The sequence below is a fragment of the Suricata suricatta genome, chromosome 2 (assembly GCF_006229205.1).
Source record: "Suricata suricatta isolate VVHF042 chromosome 2, meerkat_22Aug2017_6uvM2_HiC, whole genome shotgun sequence".
In the NCBI taxonomy this organism is placed as follows: Eukaryota; Metazoa; Chordata; class Mammalia; order Carnivora; family Herpestidae; genus Suricata; species Suricata suricatta.
This window is the reverse complement of record NC_043701.1, coordinates 54,480,673-54,494,180: the sequence shown is the minus strand read 5'-3', so window position 1 is coordinate 54,494,180 and position 13,508 is coordinate 54,480,673. Positions and strand designations below refer to the sequence as shown.

Genomic DNA, 13,508 nt, shown 5'->3' with positions numbered 1-13,508 from the left:
AGTAAACAAATAAGAAACATAAATAACTTATGTGTTTTTAAAAAGTCAGGAATACATCTTAAGATGATGGCATATCTGAATATCCTGGGGAGTTTTCATATTACCTGCCAGGTGGAGCTAGAAGGAAATTCTCCCTTCCCCCAATTTGAGGATTACTGATGGAGGGAGGCCCCACTTCTGATCAGAGGGCTATATCCTCCGAGTGGCTGGAATGGAGAAAATGTTGAGACCCAACATCTAGTACAAGGGGAAGGGACCCAGTGGGACCTGCCATGGTGTAGCTGGTATGTGGATTTAGACATGTCTAGTACATGCAGTTGAGGGACATGCCTTGTCTCCTCATGTCCCCAGATATCTCCATGCTGTCTGCACTTGTATCGCTGATTTTTCTGGGGCCTGAGGCCCCTCCTGTGAAGAGAAGTTGAATGATGCCCTTCAATTGAATTGAATACATGTGGGCATGTCTGATATGCTCGCAAAAGGAAGCCAACAGAAAGCAAGTATGAGCAGGGAATCTGGGGTCCTCAGAAATAGTACAACTCAAGAGAAGCAGAAGGATGGCACAGCAAGCTGGGGTGGCCAGCAAGCTTGAGGTGGAGATGTGAATGAGTCGTGGTAGCTACTCCTTGGGCCCACCATGACTTTGCCAGACTAGAGATTACCAGACAATGAGTGAACTTCAAAAGGAGTCCCAGTGAACTCTCAGGTCCCCAGCAACGCTGCTGTGAAGTCCCTCTAACTGAGCAAATGAGTATCAAGGAGCTGTTTCCCTACCAGCGAAATAAAAAGGAGCATAAGCCACTCCAAAGAGTAGATCTTGGGCAGCAGCCTGGGGGTTGATGGCAGTGGCACCAGAACATGCAGCACATTAACTATCTCCGGGATGTGCTGAGATCAGTACCATTTCAAGAATAGCGGCCCAGTAAAGAAGGAGGACCAGCCCACACCCCATGAGCCACCCTGGTCTGCAGTATCAAATGGGACTCCTTATGGGGTCCCTGGGGAGGAAGGGAGGATGGAGGCCCTGTGAGTTCACTCATGGGGGCCCTACAACTGGGGCTCTGGGGCTTGGATATTAAAGTGACACATGGTTACTCACAGGCAGGGAAGGCATAATCTCATACTTCTGTAGCAACTTACTTTTTTTTTTTTTGAAGTTTTTTTAATGTTTAGTTTTGAGAGAGAATTGTGAGAGGAGGAGGGGCAGAGAGAGAGATAGACACAGAATCTGAAGCAGGCTCTAGGCTCTGCATCATCAGCACAGAACTGGATGTGGGGCTCAAACCCACAAACTGCAGGATCATGACCTGAGCTGAAACCAGGTACTTAACCTACTGAGCCACCCAGTTGCCCCCTGTAGTGCCTTACTTTTATCTGTCCTTAAAACTATTTGTGCCAGGGTACCTGGATGGCTCAGTAGGTTAAGCATCTGACTTCAGCTCAGATGCTTGTGAGTTCAAGCCCCAAGTCGGGCTATGTGCCATCTTCTTCAGATTCTATGTCTCCCTCTTTCTCTATCCCTGCCCCACTTGTGCTCGCTCTCACTCGCTCTCTCTCTCTCTCTCTCTCTCTCTCTCTCAAAAATAAACATTAAAAAAACCTATTCATGCCAAGTAACTTAGATCAAAACATAAACTTTTTTTTGGCTTAAATTATGTGCATAGTAGGGGCACCAGTCAGGTAAGCATCTGACTTCAGCTCAGGTCATGATCTCACATCTCGTGAGTTCAAGCCGCGAATCGGGCTCTGTTGCTGACAGCTCAGAGCCTGGAGCCTGGTTCAGATCCTATGTCTTCTTCCTTCTGGCTCTCCCTGACTCACTTTCTGTCTCTCTTTCTAAATAAATAAATACACTTTAAAATAAAAAACAAAATAAATTATGTGCATATTTATCTTCAATTATTAATTTAGAGGTAAAGAGACATAATTTGTTTCCATTTCATAATTCTCACACATTTGTAACAACACATACAATCACTTTCCCAACAAATAATTGCTCAAGCTGAGTGAGATAAATAAAAGAAGTGCACAATCACTAGAAGATGTTTCCTTGTAAATGAAATTATGCACCATGGCAATTCATCAACTGGTAAAGGCGGCTTTTCATTCCAATCTATGCTTTTTAAGCCATTGTTTTGAGTTTGAGCTCTACAGTTGTATTGTGCTTCACACAAACACATCCCAGATCATAGGTCATCACTCTGAAATATATTTTACTATATATATTTTGGCCTATGAGCCATCCTATCCGTGTTTATGTAAAGCCAAACCACATTATCATATATTGCTTGCAACAGCTACAAAAAAATATCTAGGGCTTACTAGTGGTTCACATCAGCCTATACTGTGACACAAGTATAATTTGGTGTTTAGAAATTCCATCTTACAGTCTACTCCTTTCAAAGCAAATAAACAACCCTCTTTTGGTGGTCTGCATTGCAAGTCCCCTGTACTAGAAACCATGCCATCTGCCACACTCCATCTGGTCACAGCCCCTTGTTGAGAGGTAGACAGTGGTGATCTTTGATGCACAGTGCTGAGCAAGACACCAAACCCTGGGGTATCCTCCCCAGTCCTGGCTTTCCTGATCACTTACAATTGATCCAGAGTGAGTGTCCAACCTGAGTTGCAACAAGCAAGAAATCATACTGGAAATTTGTACCTAAGTCAAAGAGAATCAAGTTGGTCTTGAACTCCAGGATGAAAACCATGGGAAATGTTGAGGGCAAGAGAGAAGAGAGCAGATATACACAAGAGAGGAGCCAAGGGGAAAAGGTGGATGCAGAAGGGAGAAGTCACTTAGTCCCTCATCTTCCTGCTATCCACTTCATTCCTGACCCTGGATTCTGTGAGACACCACCAGGGACTTATAAAGAGTTCCCCCTTTGGCTTAAGGTAGTTGAAATTTACTTAAACTGAAATATTTCTAACTAGCACAAGTTGGTGTTGGAAGCCAACATAAAAGAGTGCCATTTTCCAGAAGAGGAGCCAGAGATCACATAGTTAAGTCCTTGCATGAGGTCACACAGCAGGCAGCCCAGCCCCTAGATCAGAGAATTAACTTCTCTACTGTTCAGCTTCTCCAAATGGACACAAAGGGAAAGGCCTGATCTGATATCAGGTGTCAGGCTTCGGCATCCTCACCATATCGCTTGTTCAGGGCTAATTATTGACCTTCATTTTCTTAATTTGTGAAACAAAGATAGCTGTGACTGTGAAAATACAGTTGTTGCAAGGGTCAGTGAGATAACAGAAATAATATGTGTTGGCCCAATAGTCATTCTATAAAAGTAATTTCCAATCTCTTTCCGCTTTTTCACCCATGAGTATTTGAGTGGCCAGAACTGATGGTATATTGTAAAGGGTGGTGGTAACCAGCATCCTTCTGTGTTTTTACTGTTAAATAGGGTGCTGAGAAAGATGTTTCTCATTATCATAGGGAAGGATTCTTCTAATCCTGCCTACTTCAAAGATTTCTTTCCTCAGAAATTGATGGTAGATACTGCCAAGTAACTTTTCAGCTTCTAACAATAACAAAAATGACATATGACTTCTATCTTTGACATCATAACTTATTCTAATAATAGAACACCTATTATTAAACTGTCTTCAGTTTCCTAAAATCAAATATCTTTAATCACTTTCCCTTATTCTGGGAATGGATTGGTAGGTTCTGGTGTTTTATTTATGATTTTTTAACATATGAGTGAGATGTCTTTAGTTTTCTTTCTTTTGCTCTTTTCCAGATTCCATTTTGTGGTGATGATAGCTCATAATGATGAATTGAGAAGTTTTCTTTTTTTGATTTCTGGAACTATTTATATAGCATGGGGGTTTTCTATCCATGGAGAATTTAAAAGAATATGTCTTGAAAATATGCATCTATATCCAGTACCAGCATCAATTTTATATATAGTCCTTTTTCTTTATAATTTTCTATTTCACACTACAGTTATTGGTCTATTTGAATTTTTTTACTCCTTCTTGAATAGGTTTGAATAATTTATATTTTGCTAGAAAACTTACAATTCCTTGAAATATCCCATTTTTTCAACATCAAGCTGAAAATTGGATTTTTGCATAATATTTTTATCTACTCCATATTCATGTATACTTACTGCCTGCTGAGATTGTTTTTACTAGGCCCTTTGGGGCCACCTCCAAGTGAGGAGGGTACTTAGCCAGGCACCTGTGTTGACCTTTGCTCTCTTTCTGCTTTGGGTGGCCTTGGTCATCTCCATCTGGATGCTCACCAACCCCACCATCAGGCTAGTATCATCACTTAGAGTGCAGTTAGAATGGGTAAGCCTGTTTGGGGGAAGAAGTAAACTGTGCTTGTATATACAGGATTGTGGTAACCATGTTTGGGACTGGTCAGTTATTGGGCAGGGCAGGAGAGAGCACTGAGGGATAAAGCACTGGTGGGGCACCCTGGCCTCAAGGAGTCTAAGACATCTAATTATCCTATGAACTTCTCCATCCTTGGTGCACCCCATAACACCTTCACTAAGATTCCCTTTGCCTCTAGTCTCTTCAGAGTCAATAATATTTCTATGTCAATATTTATATGTTATTTCCTGAAAATACAATTGAACACTTGAAATATGCCAATTTGAAGTGTTATTTATAATTATGCTTATTCTATGGGATCAGATGATCTGTTCATTTAAACAATTTTTATAGTAGTTAAAGAGTAGGAACAGTCTGAACAGAACTTCATGAAAGGTAGCAGAGATGGGTTAATTGGAAATTCCAATTAGGAGGGTCTGAAAAGTCACAATTAAGTCCACACTTAGGTGAAAATCTATTTAGCTGGAAAGAGACCAGGGAGACCCCTATTATATGGACATAGAAGCCAGAGATGGGCATGACCCACACAGTGAGGAAACCAGTGTGCTGGACCAAGCAGACAATCTGGTTGAAGAGCAGGGCAACAATGAGACCCAAGTTCTAAGGAGCCTCAGCCAAGCAAGTTATTAGCAAAAATTCTAGGATATTAGAAAAAAATCTCAGGATTAGCCCCAACAAGGATTTAAATCGATAAAGGCCTTTATATCTGGAGGTAGACAGATCTATTGGACCAATTCTTCCAGCAGAGACCTGTTCTTTGTACGTGGCTGGCAGTGTGAAATAGCAATGTCGGTTCAGCTTACTGCTTATCACAATGTGAGTCCATGTAACTCTTCCTACTGACTCTAAGCACAACTGCCATATGTGATTCATCTCAAATCCTCCACCTCCTGGCAGGTATCAGGTGCACATTTGACCTTTAGGTGGTATCTCTGAAATGTTTGAACAGATAAGGATGGACTGTCCAAAAACTGTTCTATGTTCTTGGGTCCAGTTCTGAGGGAATTTCAGCATAATGACTCTATTCTGATACTTGGGGAAAGGAGGGTTCTTTTAGCACATGCCAAACACATAGGCATTGCTTATGGTAAAGAGTAAGAAGGAGAATGGGTACCTCCATGTGTCATCAATTGGCAAATTCCTTAAATAACTTACAAGGAGTATTGTCAAGAAATCATCAACCACAAATACAAATTGATATTTCTAACAGTATAAATTTACATCCTGGCCTTAAATTGCTGTGCCTTGTCTGTGTTCCAGGTTCAGGTTTAGTGGTCGGATCCTAGGCCTGGCTTTGATCCATCAGTACCTTCTTGATGCCTTCTTCACAAGGCCCTTCTATAAGGCACTCCTGAGACTGTAAGTGTATTGCTGGCCATGGTCCGTGGCCTTGCCTGTGGGACAACAGTCACTGGCCTCCCTGGCACCTATGACCCTTTGTCCCTGTTTTGCCCTAACCATTCCTGCTTGTTTACTTTTCTGAGTGCTTTAATATCACATAAACCTTTTATGTGAATAAAATGCCTTTAAGATAAAAAGGCATTTGGAGTAGACAATTATAACATCATATAAAGGATATGAATATGTTTATATAAATAATTACAGTAACATTACAAACTGCATTACACTACTAAGTAGAATTGCTATCTAAAACTTAGTAATTTTTAAGTGTTTAAAAAAATTTTTTTCTCCAATTGCCATCTGAGTACATGAGTCAATAACTCTCATGTTTATTACTGTCATCTCAAAAAAAATCATTGAATGAATAGAACAATTCATCAACATATTCAAAAGTGTCAAATGGTTAGACTCAGTCTATATTGTCTTGGCCAGGTCTGGGCAGCCAGCCATTTGTTTAACAATCTGTTTACCTTTTACCCTTGGGATGCATCCAGGCCCTGTGATTTGAGTGATCTGGAATATTTGGATGAGGAATTCCACCAGAGTTTGCAATGGATGAAGGACAACAACATCACTGATATCCTAGACCTCACTTTCACTGTTAATGAAGAAGTTTTTGGACAGGTTTGTGCAATGTGGGGCTTTGTTTTTTACTGTGGAAGATTCACACAACACAAAATTTACCGCCTTAACTATTTTTACATATACAGTTCAATGTTGTGAAGTATATTCACACTGTTGTATAATCTCTAGGACTTGTTCATTTGGCAAAACTAAAGCGATAGCCATTAAACAATAATTCCTTATTTTTTGTTCTCCCCAGTCCCTGGCTACCACCATTCTACTTTCTCTTACTGTGGATTTGGCTGCCCTAGACACCTCACATAAATGGCATCATAGAGAATATGTCTTTATTTTTAATATTTATTTATTTTTGAAGGAGGGAGAGACAGAACATGAGTGGGGAAAGAGGCAGAAAGAGGGAGACACAGAATCCGACGTAGGCTCTGAGCTGTCAGCATAGAGCCTGATGTGGGGCTCAAACCCACGAGCTATGGGATCATGACCTGAGCCGAAGTCGGATGCTTAACTGACTGAGCCACCCAAGCACCCCAGAACATGTCTTCTTGTGACTGGCTTATTTCACTTAACACAGTGTCCTCCAGGTTTATCCACATTACAGCATGTGACAAGATTTCCTTACTTTTTAGGGCCAAATAATATTCTGCTATATGTATATATCATATTTTATTTATCCATTCATCTGTTGATGGACCCTTGGGTTGCTTCCGTGTTTTGGCCATTGTAAATAATGCTGCTGTGAACATAGATATACATTTACCTGTTCAAGGTCTTGCTTTCAATTCTTTTGGATTTATACTGACAAGTGAATTGCTGGATCATAAAGTAATGGGATTTTGTTTTTAATCTAGAAAACAAAGAATCTCATCCATTTAAAATATAATTTTTTGAGGACTACTTCCTTTAGTAAGCCTGTCCATATTTTCTTCCTTCTTTCCTTGTTATGACACAGATCTGCTTTAGAGAAGTTTTTGAAAATCAAATGTGATAATGGATCAGAAAACATTTTTGTAAAGTATAAAATACATTTGTATTTTGCACAACTGCAAAAATATTTTTTTATTACTAGCATCTAGATGTTTGCTCCTCCAAAATGCATGTATCCCAATACTATTTAATAAGATAAAGCTTCCCCATTTTTATTCCCACCAGTATTTATATACCTTTGAATCTTCTGGGTTACAGTTTTATCTGGTTAACCATAGTCCAAGTCACTTACAAGAGATTTCAAAAGCCTCTGACACATGATAATTTGAAATGGGTTATTGTGAGAATTGAGTCAGTAGACTTTATAAATATCTTGACAAATGTGAACAGTGTGCTGAGTCTGTGTGAGAGGCACCCACTGAACTCTGCAGCTCCATATAATAATCATAAATTTTGGACAGGTCCTGGAAAATGTCAGCACTCTGTTGAATTTCCTTTGTGTAAAGGTAATTCAGGTATTCTGAGGAATTCTTTTGTGTAAAGGACACTCAGGTATTCTGAAGAATACCCTCTTCCATATTTAAGAAAAAACTTATTTCTCCTTATAACTATAGAGAGTACATTTAAACACGTTCAAGAATATATGATTCATTGGGTTCAGTCAGTGGAGTGTGCAACTCTTGATCTCAGGGTTGTAAATCCAGGTGTCACTTTGGGTGTAGAGATTACTTAAAAAATAAAATCTTAAAAAAAAAGAATATACAGTCATATGACTGTCTACCTTGTACTAGATGAAAGCATGAAGTACACTATCTCCTATGTGTGACTTCTGTTAGCTCATTCTTTACATTTGCCCTGTAGTAGAGGGTAAGTTTGTAAAATAAATACAATCATTTAGTAAGTTTTATTAAGACAAGTGGGTAGCCACCTTAAATTTTAAGTTCAGACTCCTAACTCATTACACCACAATAAATTCCACCTGGGTCAGAAAACTGACTGTTAAAAATAAATAAATAAAAATATGAAATTGCTACAATTTTTATTTTTAATCTTCCAATAAGGAATGCTACTGTAGATGTGACCCAACCTTCAAAGTCTTAAAAGCATAGATTGACAGAGAAAACTAAAATTATTGTTTTAATTCTGTGTGGCAACAATACATCATAAGCAAAGTAAGCATGGAATAATATCGAATACACTGTAATGTATTACGCAGACAAAAGGCTACTCTCAACATTGGAAGAGATCCCCACAAATCAATAAGAAATGACCAATAACACAATAGAAAATTAGCAAAATATAAATGGTTCCCAGCAACAGAAATATGAGGAAATACTCAATCTCATTCACAAGTTGTAAAAATATAAATTAAAGCATAGTGAAATGCCATTTTCCCTTATGGGATTATCTTGAGTCAGAAAGCTTAACAGTATTCTGTTTTGGAGGTGGTGTAGAGAACAGGCACACTGCATGGAAGTGTGGGTAGAATTTTCGTTCACTCTCTGTGAAGGGTACCTTTGTGATAGCTACTCTCATTCTAAATGTACCTACCTCCCCACCAGGTGTTATATGTAAGTGTTGAATCACTTAATTCTATACCTGAAATGAATATTACACTGTATGCTAACTAACTGGAATTTACTAAAAACTAGAAAAAATGAAACTAAGAAAAATAAAAAAACAAATGCACCTGCCCTTGATTTAGTACCCATGTCTAGGCATTTGTCCTGTAATATATTTATTCGCACCTAATTCAAATGAGTAATGTATCAAGATCTTCACTGAAGCATTGTTGATACTTGCAAAAGATCTGAAACAATCTAAATGTCCAGCAATAGAACATTGGTTAAATAAATTATGATACATTCACACAGCAGAATAGTGAGTTAGTGGGCTATATGGCTAAAGAGTGCAAGACCTCCCAGACCATCAACTTACATGTAAATCATAAGTGATAAATAGCATATTACGACAAAAGCAGAATAAGTCAACTCTAAATTGGTATAAAACAATTGTTATATTTTTAAGTGCAAAAAGTGTGGTGATGAACAGTGTATATAATATACTGCTATTATGGGCAAAAGGAGATGATATATACATATTCTCCAGTAAATACATATAATCTTCCTTGAAGAGAAGTAAGGGCAATTTTCTCCAGGTAAGAAAATTGTATGGCTGGGAGATGAGATGGAACAGAACCTTGCTTTTCATTTATGGCAGCTTATACCACTGTAATGTTATCCCCTGGACACATATGACCTACTCAAAAAAAATGAGGCAAACCACAATAACTGGATATATAAAATTAGACGGAAAAAATAAGATCGAAAAATCAAAGGAGCCATCCTTCACAGACATGTGACATAGGAAAAACTCAGAGAAAAGTTTAAAGTGTTCCCAGTGATAAAAACAAGGATGTGTTGTAGATCTAGAATAATGCAGTATCTCTGTAATTACATATCTCATTCCTCTTCAAGTGAGGTCACTAAGAATGATGACTTGGGGTTTAGGAGACTGAGTTACAGTCCTTCTTTTGGCAAGTTATAAGACACTGCAGAGCAGGCAGTTAGGTGCAGGTGAAAGACATGATGGGCATTTCCTGAGTGTGCTCATTAGGATTCGGGTCAGCTGCCGGAGAAGAAACCCAAAATGACAGAGCTGACACTAACAGTTTGTTCTTCTCTCACATATAAATGTAGGGACAGGCAACTCAAGGCTGCAGTGACTACCAAGGGCCCCTGCACTCATGGCCCAGATGCTAATAGTGTCCAAACCATCCTGTTCTTGCCTGAGGCATCAGGACAAAGGAGCAACAGCCTCTCCCTTTAAGGGGGTTCCTGAAAGTGCCATAGAAAACTCCAGCTTACACGGTATTGGCCAGAATTTAGTTACAGGGCACACCCAGCTGCAAGTGAGGTTAGGAAATAAAGTCTTTTACTGGGCAGCTAAAAATCAGAGGTTCCAAAGAATGTGGATAATTAGTGGCAACTAGGATGTTATAATTAGCCAATATTGTATAATTAGCACTAGTCACCTAAGTGATAGAAGAAAAAAATAACCGTCAGACTTTTATGGACTATTTGTTCAGGTACCTGTGTCAATGAGTGCCACATTTGCATATCTATATTTATTAAGCCAATGACTAAATAGAGTTATGCCTTATATGTCTTACAGCTTTGAGAGGTGAGGTGAGCTCCTTAAGTGAATTTAAGATGACTGACGCTTACCTCCTCCAAACACCAAAGTTTTCTGATAAAAAATGTCTAATATGTTACCTACTCTCTTGCCTTTCAAAAAATAGAGCACAGATCACAACTTCTTTTGGTGACTCAAGTTTGTTCTAACCAACAAGTGTCACCATGCTAAGTGACAATGTCATTCTGTTTCCTTTCTCAGTCTGTCATTCTTCAGCCACTGTTACACTGGGATGTAAAAACCACCTTCTCATCTTCTGCTATTTTCCTACCAATGATATGCTTCGGGTGGGGATGCTGGGGGCTGTTGAGAATTTGATCTAATTGGGATTTGGGGGGATTGAGTGTGTGATTATGGTATAAGGACATTCTGGTCCATCTGTTCCCCTGGGACAACAAGGAGCATTTTTCTTTTATTTCCATTATGCCTCTTGAGTTAAAGAAACGTGTTTCCTCTTTATAAAACAAAAAGAAATGCAGCTTTTCTAAGTTGCATCAGTATCATCTTAGAACAGCCAGAGCTTTATTTTAGTAGCTTCGAGGAAAGGAACAAGAACTAAGGAGGCAATAATGCTGAATCCATGTGAAGAAGACTTTTTGCAAATAGTTCATCCTCCTAGAGTTGATGTGAGTCACTGCAGGATCCACTGAGGTGACAAGCAACACAGTCTCTCTGTTTCCCCACAAGGTAACGGAAAGGGAGTTGAAATCCGGAGGAGCCAACACGCAGGTGACGGAGAAGAACAAGAAGGAGTACATCGAGAGGATGGTGAAGTGGCGGGTGGAGCGCGGTGTGGTGCAGCAGACCGAGGCCCTGGTGCGGGGCTTCTATGAGGTGAGGACGCTGGCTGGTGGGGACAAGGGAGAAAAACCGAGGCGGGCAAAGGGCTCTGCTCTGGTCACCAGAGTGCAAAGAGGACACCCTTGGGGTAGATGAAGGAGGTGTCCACGTTCTCTGGGAAACCAAACTCTTGGGGTAGGTGAAAACTGCTCCCACAAAGATGTTGTGGCCTCAGTGTGCCAGATATGGAAACATATTATCTCCTGTCAAGACCTGTGCATGTATGTTTCCTTTCATTCAGTGAAATAAAAATGAGTGAAGCAAAGGGATTCGAGGGTATTGTCCACCCTTGGTAGATTTCTCTTTTGTTGTAGTGTCACTTTGTACCACACCATCCATACTGAGGTGGTAAATCAAGAGGGACAGCTTCCAGCTTCCTGTGCACCAAACACTGGCATCCTCAAACTTCTGCAATTAAGAAACAAAACAGTGTAAATGTTTTCTCAAGGCTTGAGTCTTGGAAAGTTTTCTTTACCTGCAGTAATGGAGAACAACATGGCTCACTTGTTTGATTAGAGGAGGTATCAACCAACCTCAGGTGTTCAGTTGTGCCTGATACATTTGGCAATAAGGTATAAAGTCAGAGCTCAGAGCCCTCACAAAGGAGGTCTTCCCAGATCTTTGAAAGAGGGAGGAAGGAAGTGAGGGGAGAAATGAAGGAAAATACAGTCGTTTTAATATAGAATGCCCATTCCTAGGAGATAAGTCATAGTTTTATGTGAAAGAGAGGATACCTTTTAAGTGAAGTGATAATACTAACATCAAGTCACTTCACAGTGTTTGGACTTTTTGCCTTTAAAATGCAATGATACTTGGAACCTTAAATGTTACTAGAGAAAGTCAAGTCAGATTTGCTCATAACATCATTCTGAGAGGGAGCATAAGAGATAGTGAAAACCCTGGGACCTTTTGTGAGTTCGCAGCTCCTGAATGGGTTGTGTTTCAAAATGTTTAAGCCACGATTTTAAACTTAAACATGAAAGCACATTGAAAAAGTGTTGTAGGGGTGCCTGAGTAGCTCAGTTGGTTAAGCGACCGACTTTGGCTCAGGTCATGATCTCAGTTCGTGGGTCTGAGCCCCACATCAGGCTCTGTGCTGATAGCTGGGAGCCTGGAGCCTGCTTCAGATCCTGTGTCTCCCTCCCTCTCTGCCCCTCCCCCACTTGCACTTTCTTTCTCTCAAAAATAAATAAATGCTAAAAAGTTTTTTTTTTAAGAAAATTAAGTAGTCTCTTGGGTTTTGCATTCCTCTCTCTCCCCAATTCTCTTTCCCCCTTCCCCTCCCCATGGTCCTCTGTTAGGTTTCTCTTGTTCTCCTGTTAGACCTCTGAGTACAAACATGTGGTATCTGTCCTCTGTCTGACTTATTTTGCTTAGCATGACACCCTCGAGGTCCATCCAGTTTGCTACAAATGGCCATATTTCATTCGAACCGAGGATTGAAGGGGGTGGGGGAAAGAGAGGTGGTAGTAATGAAGGAGGGCACTTGTGGGGAAGAGCACTGGGTGTTACATGGAAACCAATTTGACAATAAACTATTTAAAAGAAGAATTAAATAAAACAGTGCTCTCTGCTAAAAAAAAAGAAAAAAAGAAAATTAAATTCGTAAATGATAATCAGTTTCGCAGTTTAACCCACAGAAGTAATAATACATGAATAAAACCTTTCGGCGTGGTTGGACTTGAAGCCTAATCTGTATTCCAGGTGGTGGACTCGAGGCTCGTCTCGGTGTTCGACGCCAGGGAGCTGGAGCTGGTGATAGCTGGCACGGCTGAAATCGACCTGAATGACTGGCGGAATAATACGGAGTACCGGGGAGGTGAGCTAGCCGCGCCAGCGCAGACACGCCGTACCACTTTTAAGAAAGAAGTTTTTAAAAAATTTTATATTGAAGTGAAATTGATAGAGCATAACATTAACCATCTTAAAGTAAACAGTGCAGTGGTGTTTGGTACATTCACAATGTTGTGCAACCATCACCTCTTGCTGGTTCCAAAACATTGTCCTCACCCCAAAAGGAAACCCTGGACTCATTAAGCAGTTGCTTCCCATATCTGGGAACCATCAATCTGCATTCCGTCTCTGTAGATTCACCTATTCTGGATATTTCATGTAAAAGGAGTCACACAATATGTGGTCTTTGGGATCGGGTTTCTTTCACTGACCATTCTCTTTCGAGGTGTGTTTTCCTGCTTCATTCCTTTTTGTGGTTG

General features: G+C 40.0%; 1 protein-coding gene across 4 annotated transcripts in view; it reads left to right on the top strand.

Moving 5' to 3' along the window:
• HECW1 (HECT, C2 and WW domain containing E3 ubiquitin protein ligase 1) overlaps positions 1 to 13,508 on the top strand; it is a 432,582-nt gene that overhangs the window by 405,487 nt on the left and 13,587 nt on the right. For all 4 annotated transcript variants that reach the window (XM_029926571.1, XM_029926585.1, XM_029926561.1 and 1 more), the window contains 4 exons: positions 5,611 to 5,709; positions 6,246 to 6,375; positions 11,143 to 11,289; positions 13,000 to 13,114. In XM_029926571.1, coding sequence (XP_029782431.1) covers positions 5,611 to 5,709; positions 6,246 to 6,375; positions 11,143 to 11,289; positions 13,000 to 13,114 — 491 coding nt within the window. The remainder of the gene's footprint in view (positions 1 to 5,610; positions 5,710 to 6,245; positions 6,376 to 11,142; positions 11,290 to 12,999; positions 13,115 to 13,508) is intronic.